We start from the raw sequence: 14,819 nt of genomic DNA on the forward strand, positions 1-14,819 counted from the left end.
TTAGAAGCCAAGGAGGAAAAACTCCTAGTGTTACAAAGCTTTGCTCAAGTATCCTTTCACCCCTATCTCCTCCTTCCTTTCAAGGTCTAGATCAGGAAGAAAAACATTGGAGGAGGGAAGTTCTAAGAAAGGCATTTGTAATGTGAGGAAATGCAGATCCACCCACCTGCAGGAAAACTCAACTACAGTTTTGCTGATTCATTTTCTACATCTACAAACATGAAGCTCCATTTCTTTCCTTCACCACCAAGAAACTGAATCATTTTCATTGTTTAAATAATCATAACTAGTACATTGGATACAATGTTTTTATTTTTCTTAAAAATGCTAGCTGGCAAATTGCACCTAAATGGCTGTCTTTAAAAAGGCCCATTTTAGTCACTGCTTACTAGCTGGTAAGAAAACATAACTGAGACCAATCTTGCTAACACAAGCTGATACTATAATGATGGATTTTGCCATAAGTATATCACTAAAAAGAGGGGGGAAATAATGTTGAAATAAGTGCTGATTTAAAAATTAGAAATAATAAATAGAATATTGACACCCAAACCGTATAAGGGTTCCATTTATTTCTCTGCTTTTCACAATCATGCTTTTTGCTGAGTTCTTGAATGTCATGGAAAAAATTAAAGTCCCAATCTAGCTCTAATTATATTCACCTCAAAACACATCAAGCCAGTTCAACAAGGAGCTAGTAGGCATTGCTATGCATAAAAGGTAAAGGTAAAGGTACCCCTGCCCGTACGGGCCAGTCGTGTCCGACTCTAGGGTTGCGTGCTCATCTCGCTTAAGAGGCCAGGAGCCGGCGCCGTCCGAAGACACTTCCGGGTCACGTGGCCAGCGTGACGAAGCTGCAGCTGGCAAGCCAGCACCAGCACCGCACACGGAAACGCCGTTACCTTCCCGCTATAAAGCGGTACCTATTTATCTACTTGCACTTAAGGGTGCTTTCGAACTGCTATGTGGGCAGGAGCTGGGACCAAACGACGGGAGCTCACCCCGCCGCGGGGATTCGAACCACCGACCTTACCTTGCTGATAGCAAGTCCTAGGCACTGAAGTTTTACCCACAACGCCACCCGCGTGGGTATGCTATGCATATGTTCATCCAAATGTAAATTTATATGGGCTGCACTTGTGGAAGCCTGTTTTCAAGTGCAGATCTCACTTGCTAAATTGGATATAAGACTGTAACAAATGACACTATTAAAATCATTGCATGGTTGGCTTTCAACAGGCACACTTACTTTTTTAAAAATGGAACTTGAGTGTTAAGATTGTTAATTGGCTGTTCCTAGTATTTTCCCTTTATCTTACCTTCATTTAGCCAAACAGCCATCAGAATTTTGCATAAATGCAAATAAGCTTATATATAGAAGCCTTTTCAGAATAATTTGGTTACGCACAAGCTAACACAGAGTGTATATTTTCAGAAAGATATAGGGATTACTCATAATACAGCATATCCACAGGGTTTAGTTCAAAGAAAATTCGGAAAGGATTCTTGAGCTTGAAAGAGAATATATCTCCTGGCTCTCAAAGAGAGGCATATAAACACTACAATCTGTTTTTCATTCTTGTGAGATTTGTCAGAATAGCCATCTTATACCGAGTGACTTTCAACAGTTATGCCTAAGGGAACACTTTTCATGATGTGTCTCAGGAGGAGCTCCTGTGGGCTGCAAAATACTTCTGACATTAGTTCTAGGGTGCAAGTCAGTTCACACTGAGTGCTGGTCCGGTCTCTAGGACACAACCATTATGCAGTGAGGTGTAAGACTGTACCCACACCGAACACCCATGCAATGGTGGGCAAACTCTCTTTCAGGAGTGATTATCCACCATTACAGATCAGGCAACCTTAACTAATTTCCCAAGAAACCTCAGAGGGCCATGAAACACAGTCTGAAGACCACTGTACTAAATTATAGAATTTGTTATACGGCAAAGCTCTCTGAAAAGCTTTGTGATTTTGGGTTGCTCACACTGAGTATAATAGCTAAGTGTTAACCCTGACTTTGAGGGCCAACATATAACCCCCACTTTCTTCCTTTCAACGGCAGAATGCCAGCAGAGTCCACTATAGTGTACTGTGAATTTCTGACAAGACTTGTTCCTTTACTGGATGTAGAGTTATTTTTGTAGTGCCAGCAACACCTGGTGGAAATAGTGGGAAATATCCTGAAATATACTCAGAGTCGCAAAGTGATTTCATGCTTTATTCAGCTCATAGTGGTGAGGAGGAATGAATGAATGTCCCCTCAAAGTATCTGCTTTATATACATTATTTACACAATGGGCTGCACATGATTGGCTAATTCCGGAATTCTACTGTAAGCCAATCAGGTTGTGGATTCACTTCTATCTGGAGCATGATTGGGTGGTTCCTGCCAACCAATCATACTGCTAGGACCAATCAGACTGCTGCATTCTGAATCCTATTGTTCTAGGACCAATCAGACTGCTGCATTTTGGATCCTATTGTTCTAGGACCAATCAGACTGCTGCAGTTTGGATCCTATTCAACTCAGTAGATAATATATCCAAAGTAGATTTATTCCAGTGTGTAGAAAGGAGATTGCTAATAACCAGCTTTTATTGAGTTTTATGCTCAATGCCTTGCAGGACATCTTATGGAGAAGAAAAGGCTAAGGAGTAAATCCTACACCAATCCAGAGCGGAGTCCCTAAGACGCTTGGATGCCTCCTCCCAGCAACTCCTGCAGCCACGCTGGTGCCAAACATCTTGCTCTGCTTTCCTTTGCACCACATCATCGAGGCTGAGAGGGGGGTCTTGTTGTCTGGGGAGCCCAATACCTCCATACATACACACCACCCAGGCTTGTGCCCAGTGCTGCTAACTCGGCAAAGTTGGAGGCAGCAGTGATGAGTTACCAGTCACTGCAGCCACAGCAGCCCCTGTGATTCTCCAGCACTTTGACTTCAGCCCCAGAGACATACTCTGTTGCCTCTCAAGACAGAAAGAAATGGAAAATGTTGGAGGGTATGGAGTTACCCGACCCCCCAAGCCATCTGACTGAAGGCAGCCCTGTATAGGGAAGTGTTTAAATGTTTAAAGTCTGATTGTTTTTACATATGTTGAAAGCTGCCCAGAATGTCTGGGGCAACCCCATCTGATGGGCATGGTATAAATAATACTGTTGTTGTTGTTGTTTAATAGGACGTCCTTATTTCACTGGAGAAATGTTGGGGGGTATGTTTTTGTGAGGTTCTGTTATGTTTCATTATCTTACTGTTACTCATCATTTCAGACCCTCCAAGTGTCCCTATTTTCAAGAACTATCCCTGATTTAAAGAAGCCATCCTGATTTCTGATTTGATCCCAGAATGTCCTGCTTTTCCTTAGGACATCCCTAATTTCACTGGAGAAATATTGGAGAGTATGGTAGGATGTATCTATTTTCACTGGAGAAATGTTGGAGGGTATGAAATTATCCGACCCCTGAGCTGTCTGAAGGCAATCCTGCATAGGGAAGGTGGTTTTTTTAAAAAATAATAATAATGTTTTATTATGTTTTTATATATGTTGGAAGCTGCCCAGAGTGGCTGGGGCAACCCAGTAAGATGTGTGGGGTAGAAATAGTAAAATAATCATTATAGACTGGGACGTCCCTATTTTCATCGGAGAATTGTTGGAGGGCATGTCGTTTGTAAGCCGCTTTGTGGTTCCTAAGAAATACATGATCAAAACCCCAAGAGCCCCACCGCCCCCACTGTTGCTTTGACTCAACGCTTGCCGGCTTCTCCTTCTCCCTCTGGCCCAGGAGGGCGAGCGAGGCGGCGGCAGGAAGAGAAGCCCGAGCCCGGGGGTTGCCCTTTCGCCCTCCTCCTGCCCCTCACTGCCTTGCTGGCAAACGAGCCAAGCAGCCCTCAAAGGTCCCTAGTGCCTCCGGAGGAGAAAAGCGCGACGTGTCCCTCAAGGGCCGCCGTACGGCAGTGGGAAGAAAGACCGAGAAGGGGCGGAGCTTGTGCCTCCGCGGCTTCCGTAGAAGCGACCAAACATGGCGGAGTATTCTGCTGTCAGAAGAACCAAGCTGGTTCTGAAGGGGACGAAATCGAAAAGGTGAGGCTCTTCCTCCGGGTCGGGTTTCCCCAGGTGCTGGGAAGAGGAGGTGGGATCCTGCCTCCTTCCTTCGAGTCCGGGCCTCGGTTGCCGGGTCCGAAAATCACCACCGTCGTGGTGAAATGCCTCTGAGCCTGTACAGAGCGCATTCTCTATTCTCTGCGCGTAGCGGGGGGGGGGGGGAGGCGCTCTGCACACGATCAGAGGCATTTCACCACGACGGTGGTGATTTCGGGCGGCTGCAGTTTCGGCGTCAGGAAATAACGATTTCCCCGGGGGAGCTTTGAACCCCGGCGTCTCTTCCTTGCGGAAAAACCGTGTCGTGCTTTTTAAGGGCGAAAGAGGAGCCCTGCTGGAAGCGCTTGGTCGAGGCTAAGGGGGATTGTGCGCTTCCCTCCTTCTGTGCTGCCTTTCTCTATATGCAGAAACTTAGGTGTTCGGGGTTTTATGTAAGTAGCCTGTCTCCTGATTAAGGCGAAAGACCGCAGTTGCACATTATTATTATTATATTGAATTTATATACCGCCCTATACCTGGGGGTCTCAGGGCGGTTCACAGAATAAAATCAAAATATATAACCACAAAATATATAATAAAAATAAAAACAACAACCCAGTATTCCCACACGCATACACACTTCTCCCAGACTCTTTTCTCTGTTGGGCTGAGGAGGTCCTACCACTGATGCCATCTGCAGCCCTGGAGTAAAACATGTGCATTGTCTGAATCAAAATAGTCGTTCACGTTCACTTGCAGCCTTTGTGATAAATTTTGGCTTCTCTGGTATGCACATCTTTCCCTACACGAAACATATTTGTGTCTCTTGGTAGTGCCTGTTTGGGGATTGTGTATCATACACAAAGCATGCAATTGATTGTATTTCCCTTCTGTGTCATTTTGCAGTAAGAAGAAAAACAAAGATAAAAAACGGAAAAGAGATGAAGATGCCGAGGATAAACTTGATATTGTTGGTAAGCTCATTTTGCCACGAAGGGGCATGAAGAAGAACACTGGTAGTCCTTTGCTTCTCCCTAGTTGTTTTCCTGCTGCCCTGCCCTGAGCTGAGCCACGGCTCGGCTTAGTGCAGTGGTTTTCAACCAGTGTGCAGTGGCACCCTGGGGTGCCTTAAATGATGGCCAGGGATGCCGCGGGCAACACTGGTCTGTGTCCCTCTTTCCTTCCCTCCCTCCTCTGATGCCCTCTCATGCCTCTGCCTCCCAAAGGCTTGCACAGCTGTTTGTTGCAGCAGCCCTGGCTACAAGCTCCCCAGACAAATGGTGCCTCTGGGGCTGGCCAGCGGATGCTGGTTGTCAGGAGCTGAGGCAGCTCAGAGACCAGGGATGGCTGTGGCGGCTGCCCAGAAGACTCCCAAGGGAGTGGAGAGGAGAGGAGGCTGAGGGAACATTCCACAAGCGAGGGTGTTTGAAAAAGAGTGAGAGGCTGCCAGCTCTGCAGGCATGGGGTGATGTAACTGGGCTCCTGAGCCCCACAGAGGTGCCGCAGAAATAATGTCAAGGGAGCTGTGTACTCAAAAAGGTTGAGAACCTCTGGTTTAGTGTGTCGTCTGAATCCAGTCTCGTGGCTTAAAGCTTCCAAACAACCTATAAGCTGTAAAGAATGAGACAAACCTTTGCTACAGCTTGTGGTTTGCTTGGAAAGAGGTAAACCGCAAGCCCTAGTTCAGATGACACAGTAAGCCAAACCACAGTTTAGCTCAGCATAGCAGTAAAATGACTGGAGGAGGAGCAAAGCAGCTGTGACCTCCTCTTCAGGAGCCCAATCATTTGCACTAAGCTATGGGTTAGCTTAGCTTTACATGTAAGCTGAGCCTAAGTTGGCTATCAGACTGAGAATTTTGCTTTTAAAAAGCAGCATACTTTATTGTGTATTAATTATTCTTGTATGCCCCCCTTCCACCAATAGGTCCATGGTGTCATACATAGTTCTTTTATCCTCACAGCAACATTGTAAGGAAGGTTGGCTGAGAGATAGTGACTGGCCCAAAGTTCATAGTAGGCTTCTTGGCTGAGTGGGGATTTCAACCTCGATTTCTCCAATCCTGGTCAAAGCCTCTAGCCACTGCATCATGCTTTCATGCTGACTCTCATGCTCAGTCAGCATGTCGAAAGACATGGACTATTCATTACAAGATGTCCTCTAAGCAGCCTCTGATCTTCAGAGGAGCATGAAGGAAGTAGATGGAAGCATCCAGAATGTCTTATTTGTACTTATTTGAATTGCCATATCTGTAGTGTATTCAACATTCCTATTGTGATTTTGGTGTCCAAACTATGAGTGCTTGCATTATGATCAAATAAGGAGTCCTGCAGCTTTCTTGTATACCTGGCCGGAAGCATTCGTTCTTAGTAGCTTTCAAGACTGCAGAACTTGTTTCTTCCCAAACCAAAGATTATAAAAAGATCTTTTGAGCTATTTGTTTCTTGTCACTAACAGTTTTTAAGTTTATTAAGTGAATTGTCATTATGCATTATGCTTGGTTAAGATGGAAGAGCTGCTTTGTTGCTTGGTCTCTTCAAGACATTTCCAGCAAGCAATTGTGAAGAAAACAACAAATGTGTTCTTGTTTCTTTTTTGTTTCCTCTCTTATTAGAAGGGTGGTGGACTGTATCAAATTTTGGTGAAATCACAGGAACCGTAGCGATAGAAATGGGTCTTGGAACCTATATCAGTGCTCTTGACAATGGCCTTTTTACCCTTGGAGCACCACATAAAGGTTGGTATGGGCAAAAGTGGAGGGGAATTTTCTCCCTCCCTGTCTCATTTTTGGCATGGGTAGGTAAGGCTCACTTATTTTGATGATTCTGTATTGCCCTGTGGCACCAACTGTACTATGACCCAGCTTTCCAAATAATTCCAAAAGAGTTTCCAGACTGTGCACATATTTAACCTTCCCACACATATCTATGTTATTTATTTGTAGTGATGAATTTTTTGTAAACTATGCTGACCATATTATTTAGCTGTCAGTTTTTGAAAATAGACCAGTGTAGCCTTTATCCTGTACAAATTTGCCTCTTGTGCTCTAGTAGCTGAGTGCAAAATGTTTATCAGAAAACCAACCTACTGCTATATAAGTGGATTGTTATTTATTTCAGTATGGAAAACAGAGAAGTGTGTGCATTGAGAATAGGAAAACAAAACAACTTGCAGTAGAACCATTAATATTTTTGCCCTTAAATTAGTCACATGCATTCATTTAAATGGGTCTGTTCTGAGTATGGCTAAAATTGGATACAACTCAACGTCCCCTGAGCCTTTGGTATCTTCTCTTGCATCAGCAGTTCATAACAGGATTCTCTGGCCTGTGTGTGTCTAATTTCTTTTTAATACTTCCAGATGAAGGGCCATACCCTCCTGAACAATTTACTGCTGTCAAGCTTTCAGATTCAAGGTAGTTACTCACCTTGGCTTTATATTAACCATTAAATTAACCAGGCTTTCTTAGGTTACTGGACACAAGAGTGTGTGAAACTGCCTTTCCTTAGATTTACTTTCTAATCCTAGCTTAGAAACAGTGTTTTGCCCCTTTGATAAACTAGATGTGAGACCTAAATAAAGGAATGTGGTAGAGTACATCTTGTGCATGTCCATGGACACATGGATTAAAAATTTCTGACTCAGAGTTGGGTCGTGACACTCCTGCAGTTGCTAAAGCATGCATTTGTGATCTTTAGATTATTAGGCAGAATTGTTCTCTACAGAGGAAAATAAAGTTGTTCCAAGGTTCTGTAACTTGCCTAAAGTAAGCTTATTTGTGTTGTTTGTTCTTATTTTGGGTAATTTGTTCTGTTTCTGGTAGAGTTGAGGGTGGGGACAATATACCTATACAGCTACCTGAAATCTTATTCAATACTCCTGGCTTCTGAGATTTCAGTAAGCGCTGCTCTTATGATTACAAGCTTTCACCATCCAAGGAGGAGTATCAAACAAAATTAATGGACTATGCTGAAATGGCAAAACTTAATGGAAGAATAAGAAACCAAGAAGAAGAAAATTTTAATAAAAAATGGGCAAAATACGTGGACTTTCTGAAAAACTATTGTAAACAATTGAATTCATTAGCAGGATTAACTCAACAAGCAGTTAAGCATATTTGTCAAAGAAATATTAGGGATCAAATAATAATTGGACTTAATTTGAAGATGCAGCAAGAAAATATAACAGAAGAAACCACAGAAGGGAGAGAGTCAAATGGTGTATTTATTGGAAAGTTTGTGTAATTTGCATGATTGTTATAAAACTGAAATTTGGAAAATAAAAGTTATTAAAACAAACAAACTTTCAAAAGATCCTGGAACATAATTTGAAAACCATAGCTCTTGATAATGAACTAATCAATTTCCAATGTCATAACTTGCTTATTTGTTTCTTTTTTCTAAGAATTGCATTGAAATCTGGCTATGGTAAATACCTTGGCATTAACTCAGATGGGCTGGTTATTGGACGTTCTGATGCAATAGGTTCAAGGGAGCAGTGGGAGCCAGTGTTTCAAGAGGCAAGTGTCAGCAGTCATTCTTAATACATAATGTCTTAATACATAATGCAATGGTTTTAGATTATAGCTGCTTTTATTGATATCAGATGGCAGTGATGCAACATTAACTAAGAGGCCATATCAAAATTTCAGAAGTGGCTGTTTCGTTCTATCATCCTGAAATAGTTTTATATCCTTGAAAATAATGTTTAGCTTGGCAAATGCGGCATTGAAACTGATCCACAAATACCAAGTTTGAATTCTGAATTGCATTCTCAAATGCCAATGTTGTAATTGTTATAAAATGACAAGAGGGCTAATTATGAGTTTTAAAATCAACATGCAGAATGAGTTTAAGTGGATTGTTTCAGCGCTATTGAAGTAATATCGGATAAAATTGTGAGACGTTCTTGTAGGAACATAATAATAGTCTTCCTAATTTGTCTTGATTTTATTTTTTCCCTTCAGGGGAAAATGGCACTGTTAGCAGCAAACAGCTGCTTTATCAGCTGTAATGAAGAAGGTGATATTGTAGCCAAAAGTAAAACTGCAGATAACGAGGAAATGATTAAGGTAATTCAAATGGCCTGTATGTGCAGTTCTTATATTTGTCTGTGTGACTGTTTAAAGGAAAAATGCAGAAACAGGCGAAACATTTCAATGTGGAACTTCTTCATTGGCTGTCACAGGCAAAATAATTGTTTAACCCAAGCGTATGTTGCCTGGTCAGATGACTTGGAGCATCCATTTTAACTGGAATGCATCTCTGTTCTGAACTTTTTCTCTCTTTTTTTTACTGGAAGGGAGGAGTCTCACTGATTTTAGCTGAAAGAGCTGGTGGGGAGTCAAACTGGGTTTTAGACTACATTGCTTCAGAAGGTAGATGGGGCTTCAATTTGCATAGCAGAGTGCTCTACCCTGCCCAGGGGAAACTAGACATGTGCTCTAACCTTCTTACACAGTATACTCCATTTCTTCCTGCTTCCCCAGTAGTCCTTACAGTATGCACGTCCTGTCTCCCCATATTGACCACTGTTTCTAATGTGATATAACAATATGATATTTCTTAAGTTTGTATATATGTGTAAATGCATTTGCAGAGGCATTACAAGAAGATTTTGTCAGAGCAGCTCCTTTGCATACTGATGTGTGACCGTTGCATTCAGTGTCCAGTGAAACTGAAAAGCAAATCAGGGGAGAATAACATCAAGAGAGAGGACAGAATATTTTGGCCTTTGAACTTTTTCAGTTAAACCAACTGTAAAACAGCACTGTCTTTCCCCATGCTTCTTTTTAGATCAGGACGTGTGCTGAAAGAGAAGCCAAGCAAAAAGATGACATTCCGGAAGAAGACCAAGGAAATGTTAAGCAATGTGAAATCAATTACGTGTACGTAACAAGGCTAAAAATAAAACAAAAGCAAGTTGTATTGGAGTGCAAATAACCCCTAGTTTCCTTGATCGAAAACCTTCGGGTCCCGATCCTTGTGTAAACATGTTAAAAGCTGAAGAATGTTTATTATCATGAGGATCTGGTGGGTTTTGTTCAAAGGACCAACTTTATTTCACAGGACAAGGAGATGTGCTTTTGTTTTCAGATGCAAGCCTGATACATGCCACCACTTGTCTTTCTGTTTATCCCTAGTATAATCCATAAATGGAACTTTATTACTTTTATGAATTTTTTGGATATTTGTTTTATAACAAATGCAACACCCTTTCTTCCCCCACCCACAATACCTCTTTAATTGCTTAGTGGGGCTTTTAAATGCATGGTATAGGCTTATTGGGATGCTGGTGGCTCTGTGGGTTAAACCACAGAGCCTAGGACTTGCCGATCAGGTCGGCAGTTCGAATCCCCACGACGGAGTGAGCTCCTGTTGTTCAGTCCCAGCTCCTGCCAACCTAGCAGTTTGAAAGCACGTCAAAGTGCAAGTAGATAAATGGGTACCACTCCGGCGAGAAGGTAAACGGAATTTCCGTGTGCTGCTCTGGTTCGCCAGAAGCGGCTTAGTCATGCTGGCCACATGACCCGGAAGCTGTACGCCGGCTCCCTCGGCCAATAAAGCAAGATGAGCACTGCAACCCCAGAGTCAGCCAAGACTGGACCTAATGGTCAGGTGTCCCTTTACCTTACTATAGGCTTATTAATGTTTGCAAGTGTGATTTGCAACAGCTTGCTGAAGGTTATCCTCACCCCTAACAGGAATGTGTCCTCCTCCAAGATAACTGGAAGGAACTCAAATTCACCAATTCACTGCCCTACCCCACCACACCCAACAGTTTTCCAGCTGGCATTCCACATTATATGGTTCTTGGAGACAACTGAGCATGCTCAGTCCCCAAGGCTCTCTCCTTTACTTTGTATACTTCTTAGATCCCTTGGAGTTCACTGATACCCTGCATTTTTTTATTTCTCAGTGGGCTTGTTTTGACTGCAGTCCTATCGACACTCAGCCACTGTATTTCGTACAGGCTAAAGATATTTACCTTCTGCATTTTTCTTTCCAGGAAGAAGTTTCAGAGTTTTCAAGACCGTAAACTAAAAGTAAGCCAAGAAGATAGCAAAGCTCTGAAAAAAGCTAGGAAAGAAGGCACCTTTCACGAGGCACTGTTGGACAGGTACTCTTTCTGTTGCAATGGGATGGCAGTTGTCAGACGAGCTGAGCAGCTGTGCTAGCAAACCCCACAAATATGCAAACACAGTATTATAAGAGCTGTTTTACAAAAATGCCCTGTACGCCAAAAATGAGCTTATCAGGAAGTATGGCTTGCTCTCTCTGTGCTGTGCGACTTTTCTACATGAGGTGTTCCTAATTTCCTATAGGGGAGTGTTCATGTCTGCAGCTGCTGCTACTTCCACTGTGAAGCAATGCAACAGTTCAACCATTTAACTGGATGTTGTGTAGACAAGGGCTCAGCTGAATGTAAAGCATTGATATTGGATGGTGGCCTCCAGTGATGGAAAAGCTCTGGATTGTTTTGAGCTCTGGCTGCTTCACGTGTGCACATCCATCCCTTGACGTTGCAGTTGTCAGGTGGTGGGCATGTGGATATGAACTTGTCCTTAGTCTGACGTATTCTACAAAAGGTACTAATGTATACTGGCAGATTTCATGCAGCTAATACTTACATGCAGCTGCTACTGCAATTGTCACTTATTCAAAGCTCTTCCAAGAAGGATTTTAAAAAACATTTTGTTGGGTGCCATTGAGCATTACAACCCATGGTGGCTGATTGCCTTCTTAAAAGTAAACTCTTATAATGAGTAGTGCCTGTGTATGATGAACTTCAATACTGAAACATACATACACATCGCTGTTTTTATTCTTTGTCCATATCCGGTGCAATCTCGATAATGGCGTTATCGGACTTAAGGTGACTGTTAACAGAGCTATTTAGCACTGTAGAAAGAATGTGCTTCAGTCTTTGATTAACTTTGATCATGCTTTCCATCAGTTTACATGGCAAAGAGATGGTAAGCTAACTGGACTGTAGCTTTGTATAAGTTTGTATGCGAAGGTGTGAGTTGGCCACATCCACTTCTGGCATCACGTACCGATGGCATGCAGCCCCTGGAGAGTTGGCCAAAGGGGAATATGGCGCTTGAGCCAAAATAAATTTGCCACTCCTGCCCTAAGTAGAAATTAATAATGAAGCACCTCTGGCTTTTAAAAGTGTGCCAGTACTAATTCCACTTTATTGACAGTTGTATTACTTAGATGTACCAATCATTTTACCTTGCCTTTTCCCTACCCCACTTTGTCTTGCAGGAGATCAAAATTGAAAGCTGACAGATACTGCAAATAGTCAAAACAGAAGCTGGCCTTCCATATATTTTCACTTCCTTTATTCGGTGTGTTAATTCTTTTCTTTTTAATAAAACTTTTGCTGTTGTTGTTAAAGTAGATTTTAATTACACTGACTTCGTCTCTTCTTTTGGAAGTAAAGTGTTCATGTTAAAATGGAGTATAGCTCATGATTTTAATTGGTGCCATGTTGTCATCACTCCTGGATATTTACTGTGAACTATAATCATGCATAAATTTGGACAAATTCCCTCAATTTTAATCTGTGATGGAAAACATCTTTCTCAGTTCACCTTATTTCTACAACATAGACATAAAATCTGCTGGTGCCATCATTCACATGATCACGGGCAGGAGGAGGAGTCACACTAAGACCAGACCATATCATTACCGAGGAGGCAGGCTTAGTCATTGTTTGAGGACTATCCCTGCCTCCAGGTCTGATCCTGACCGGAAGGATGCTGGAATCAGCAGGAGAAACCCACATGACCTGAAAGTGTTGCTGTGCAATGCCAGATCAGTGGTGAATAAAACCACTGCCATCCATGATCTGATTGTGGATGGAGGATTTGACCTGGCATGTGTGACAGGGACTTGCTTGGATGAAGCAGATGGGCCTGTCCTTGCCACTGCTTGTCCACCAGGTTTCTCTTGTGGTCGGGGAGGAGGGATTGCAGTGATTTTTAGGAAGTGATTAGTTTGCACCAGTTGTCCTGTTGGGAAGACCCAGTTTTCTGAGTGCATGTTCTGGAAATTGGGCAATAGGGGCAGTGCAGGATTCCTTTTGGTATACCAACCTCCCCGCTGCACCAAGAATTCCCTGCCCGAGCTGCTTCAGGTTGTGGCGAATGTGCTCCTGGAGACACCTAGGTTGGTTGCCCTGGAGGATTTTAACATCCATGCTGACACGAACTTACAAGGGACCACTCAGGACTTCGTGGAAAGCATGGCTTCCATGGGGCTGTCCCTGAATAGGTTTGGCCCAACTCATAGCCACGGACATGCCTTAGACCTGGTGTTTACCTCTACAGAAGTTGGTGATCTGACACGAAGTAAAAGCGAAACTAAAGAAGTGCCATTATCAGATCACTTCCTGGTGCAACTGGACTTCTCTGCGACCCTTCCCCTCTGCAGGGAGGTGGGACCGATTCTGATGGTCTGCCCCCACCACTTAATGGATCCAGTTGGCTTCCAGAGAGTGGTAGGGGATGTTTTATCCCATGCTGATGGCCTTTCATCTGGTGGCCCGCTGGAATGCAGAGTGGACTTTCTCGCCAGAGTGGTGCATGCTCTGGTTATCTCCTGCTTGGACTACTGCAATGCGCTCTATGTGGGGCTACCTTTGAAGGTGACCCGGAAACTGCAATTAATCCAGAATGCGGCAGCTAGACTGGTGACTGGGAGTGGCCGCTGGGACCACATAACACCAGTCCTGAGAGATCTGCATGGGCTCCCAGTACATTTCCGAGCACAATTCAAAGTGTTGGCGCTGACCTTTAAAGCCCTAAACAGCCTCGGTCCTGTATACCTGAAGGAGCGACTCCACCCCCATCGTTCAGCCCGGACACTGAGATCCGGCACCGAGGGCCTTCTGGCGGTTCCCTCATTGCGAGAAGTGAGGTTACAGGGAACCAGACAGAGGGCCTTCTCGGTAGTGGCACCCACCCTGTGGAACGCCCTCCCATCAGATGTCAAGGAAATAAGCAGCTATCCTATTTTTAAATGACATCTGAAGGCATCCCTGTTTAGGGAAGTTTTTAATATTTAATGCTGTATTGTTTTTAACACTCGATTGGGAGCCGCCCAGAGTGGCTGGGGAAATTCAGCCAGATGGGCGGGGTATAAATAATTTAGTAGTAGTAGTAGTAGTAAATCTTTACTCAGAAGTTGGGAGTGAGGTCATACATTTCAGACCCGTGCAAGTAACCTACAATCAACAAAAAATTACATTGGGTGGAACATGTGAAGTAAACAAGTAAAAGACATATTTTCCCCTCAATATGAAATTCCTTCTTACAAATTTTAGTGGCCAAAGCTGAGAGTGGGAGCCTGGTATTCACACTCCCCCCCCCCCAAAAAAAATGTTCTAAAACCCTTTAAGGAAATAAATGTATATTTCCTTAAATATATATGTAAATATATATGTCTATATATATTAAATATATATGTATATATGCATCTATATATGTATAAATACTTGTCTATACCAGGTTTTACTCAGAAATCAATATATCTTATATTGCCTTATGCCTAATGCACCTGTTGGCTCAATATATTTAAACTAAAAATAAAATAAATACAGTATTTATCTGAAGATCAAGTGGGCACATACTGCATTGTGCCACCAGAGGGCCCCATTCTCTTTAGACTAAGTCAGTCCTGGTCAGGCAACCTAGGGGGCGGGGGGGGGGGGGAGCTGGTATATAATACA

General features: G+C 43.0%; 1 protein-coding gene across 1 annotated transcript; it reads left to right on the forward strand.

The window, feature by feature from the left end:
* Window positions 1-3,960: 3,960 nt before the first annotated feature.
* On the forward strand, window positions 3,961-12,495 carry FRG1 (FSHD region gene 1). The gene is made up of 9 exons (XM_028744684.2): window positions 3,961-4,085; window positions 4,989-5,056; window positions 6,697-6,819; window positions 7,443-7,497; window positions 8,487-8,601; window positions 9,049-9,153; window positions 9,878-9,969; window positions 11,091-11,201; window positions 12,353-12,495. The coding sequence occupies exons 1-9, from the start codon at window positions 4,024-4,026 to the stop codon at window positions 12,387-12,389; spliced, it is 768 nt and encodes a 255-aa protein (XP_028600517.1). The 5' UTR covers window positions 3,961-4,023; the 3' UTR covers window positions 12,390-12,495.
* The last annotated feature ends 2,324 nt before the right edge of the window (window positions 12,496-14,819 follow it).

The sequence above is a fragment of the Podarcis muralis genome, chromosome 9 (genome assembly GCF_964188315.1).
Source record: "Podarcis muralis chromosome 9, rPodMur119.hap1.1, whole genome shotgun sequence".
Classification (NCBI taxonomy): Eukaryota; Metazoa; Chordata; class Lepidosauria; order Squamata; family Lacertidae; genus Podarcis; species Podarcis muralis.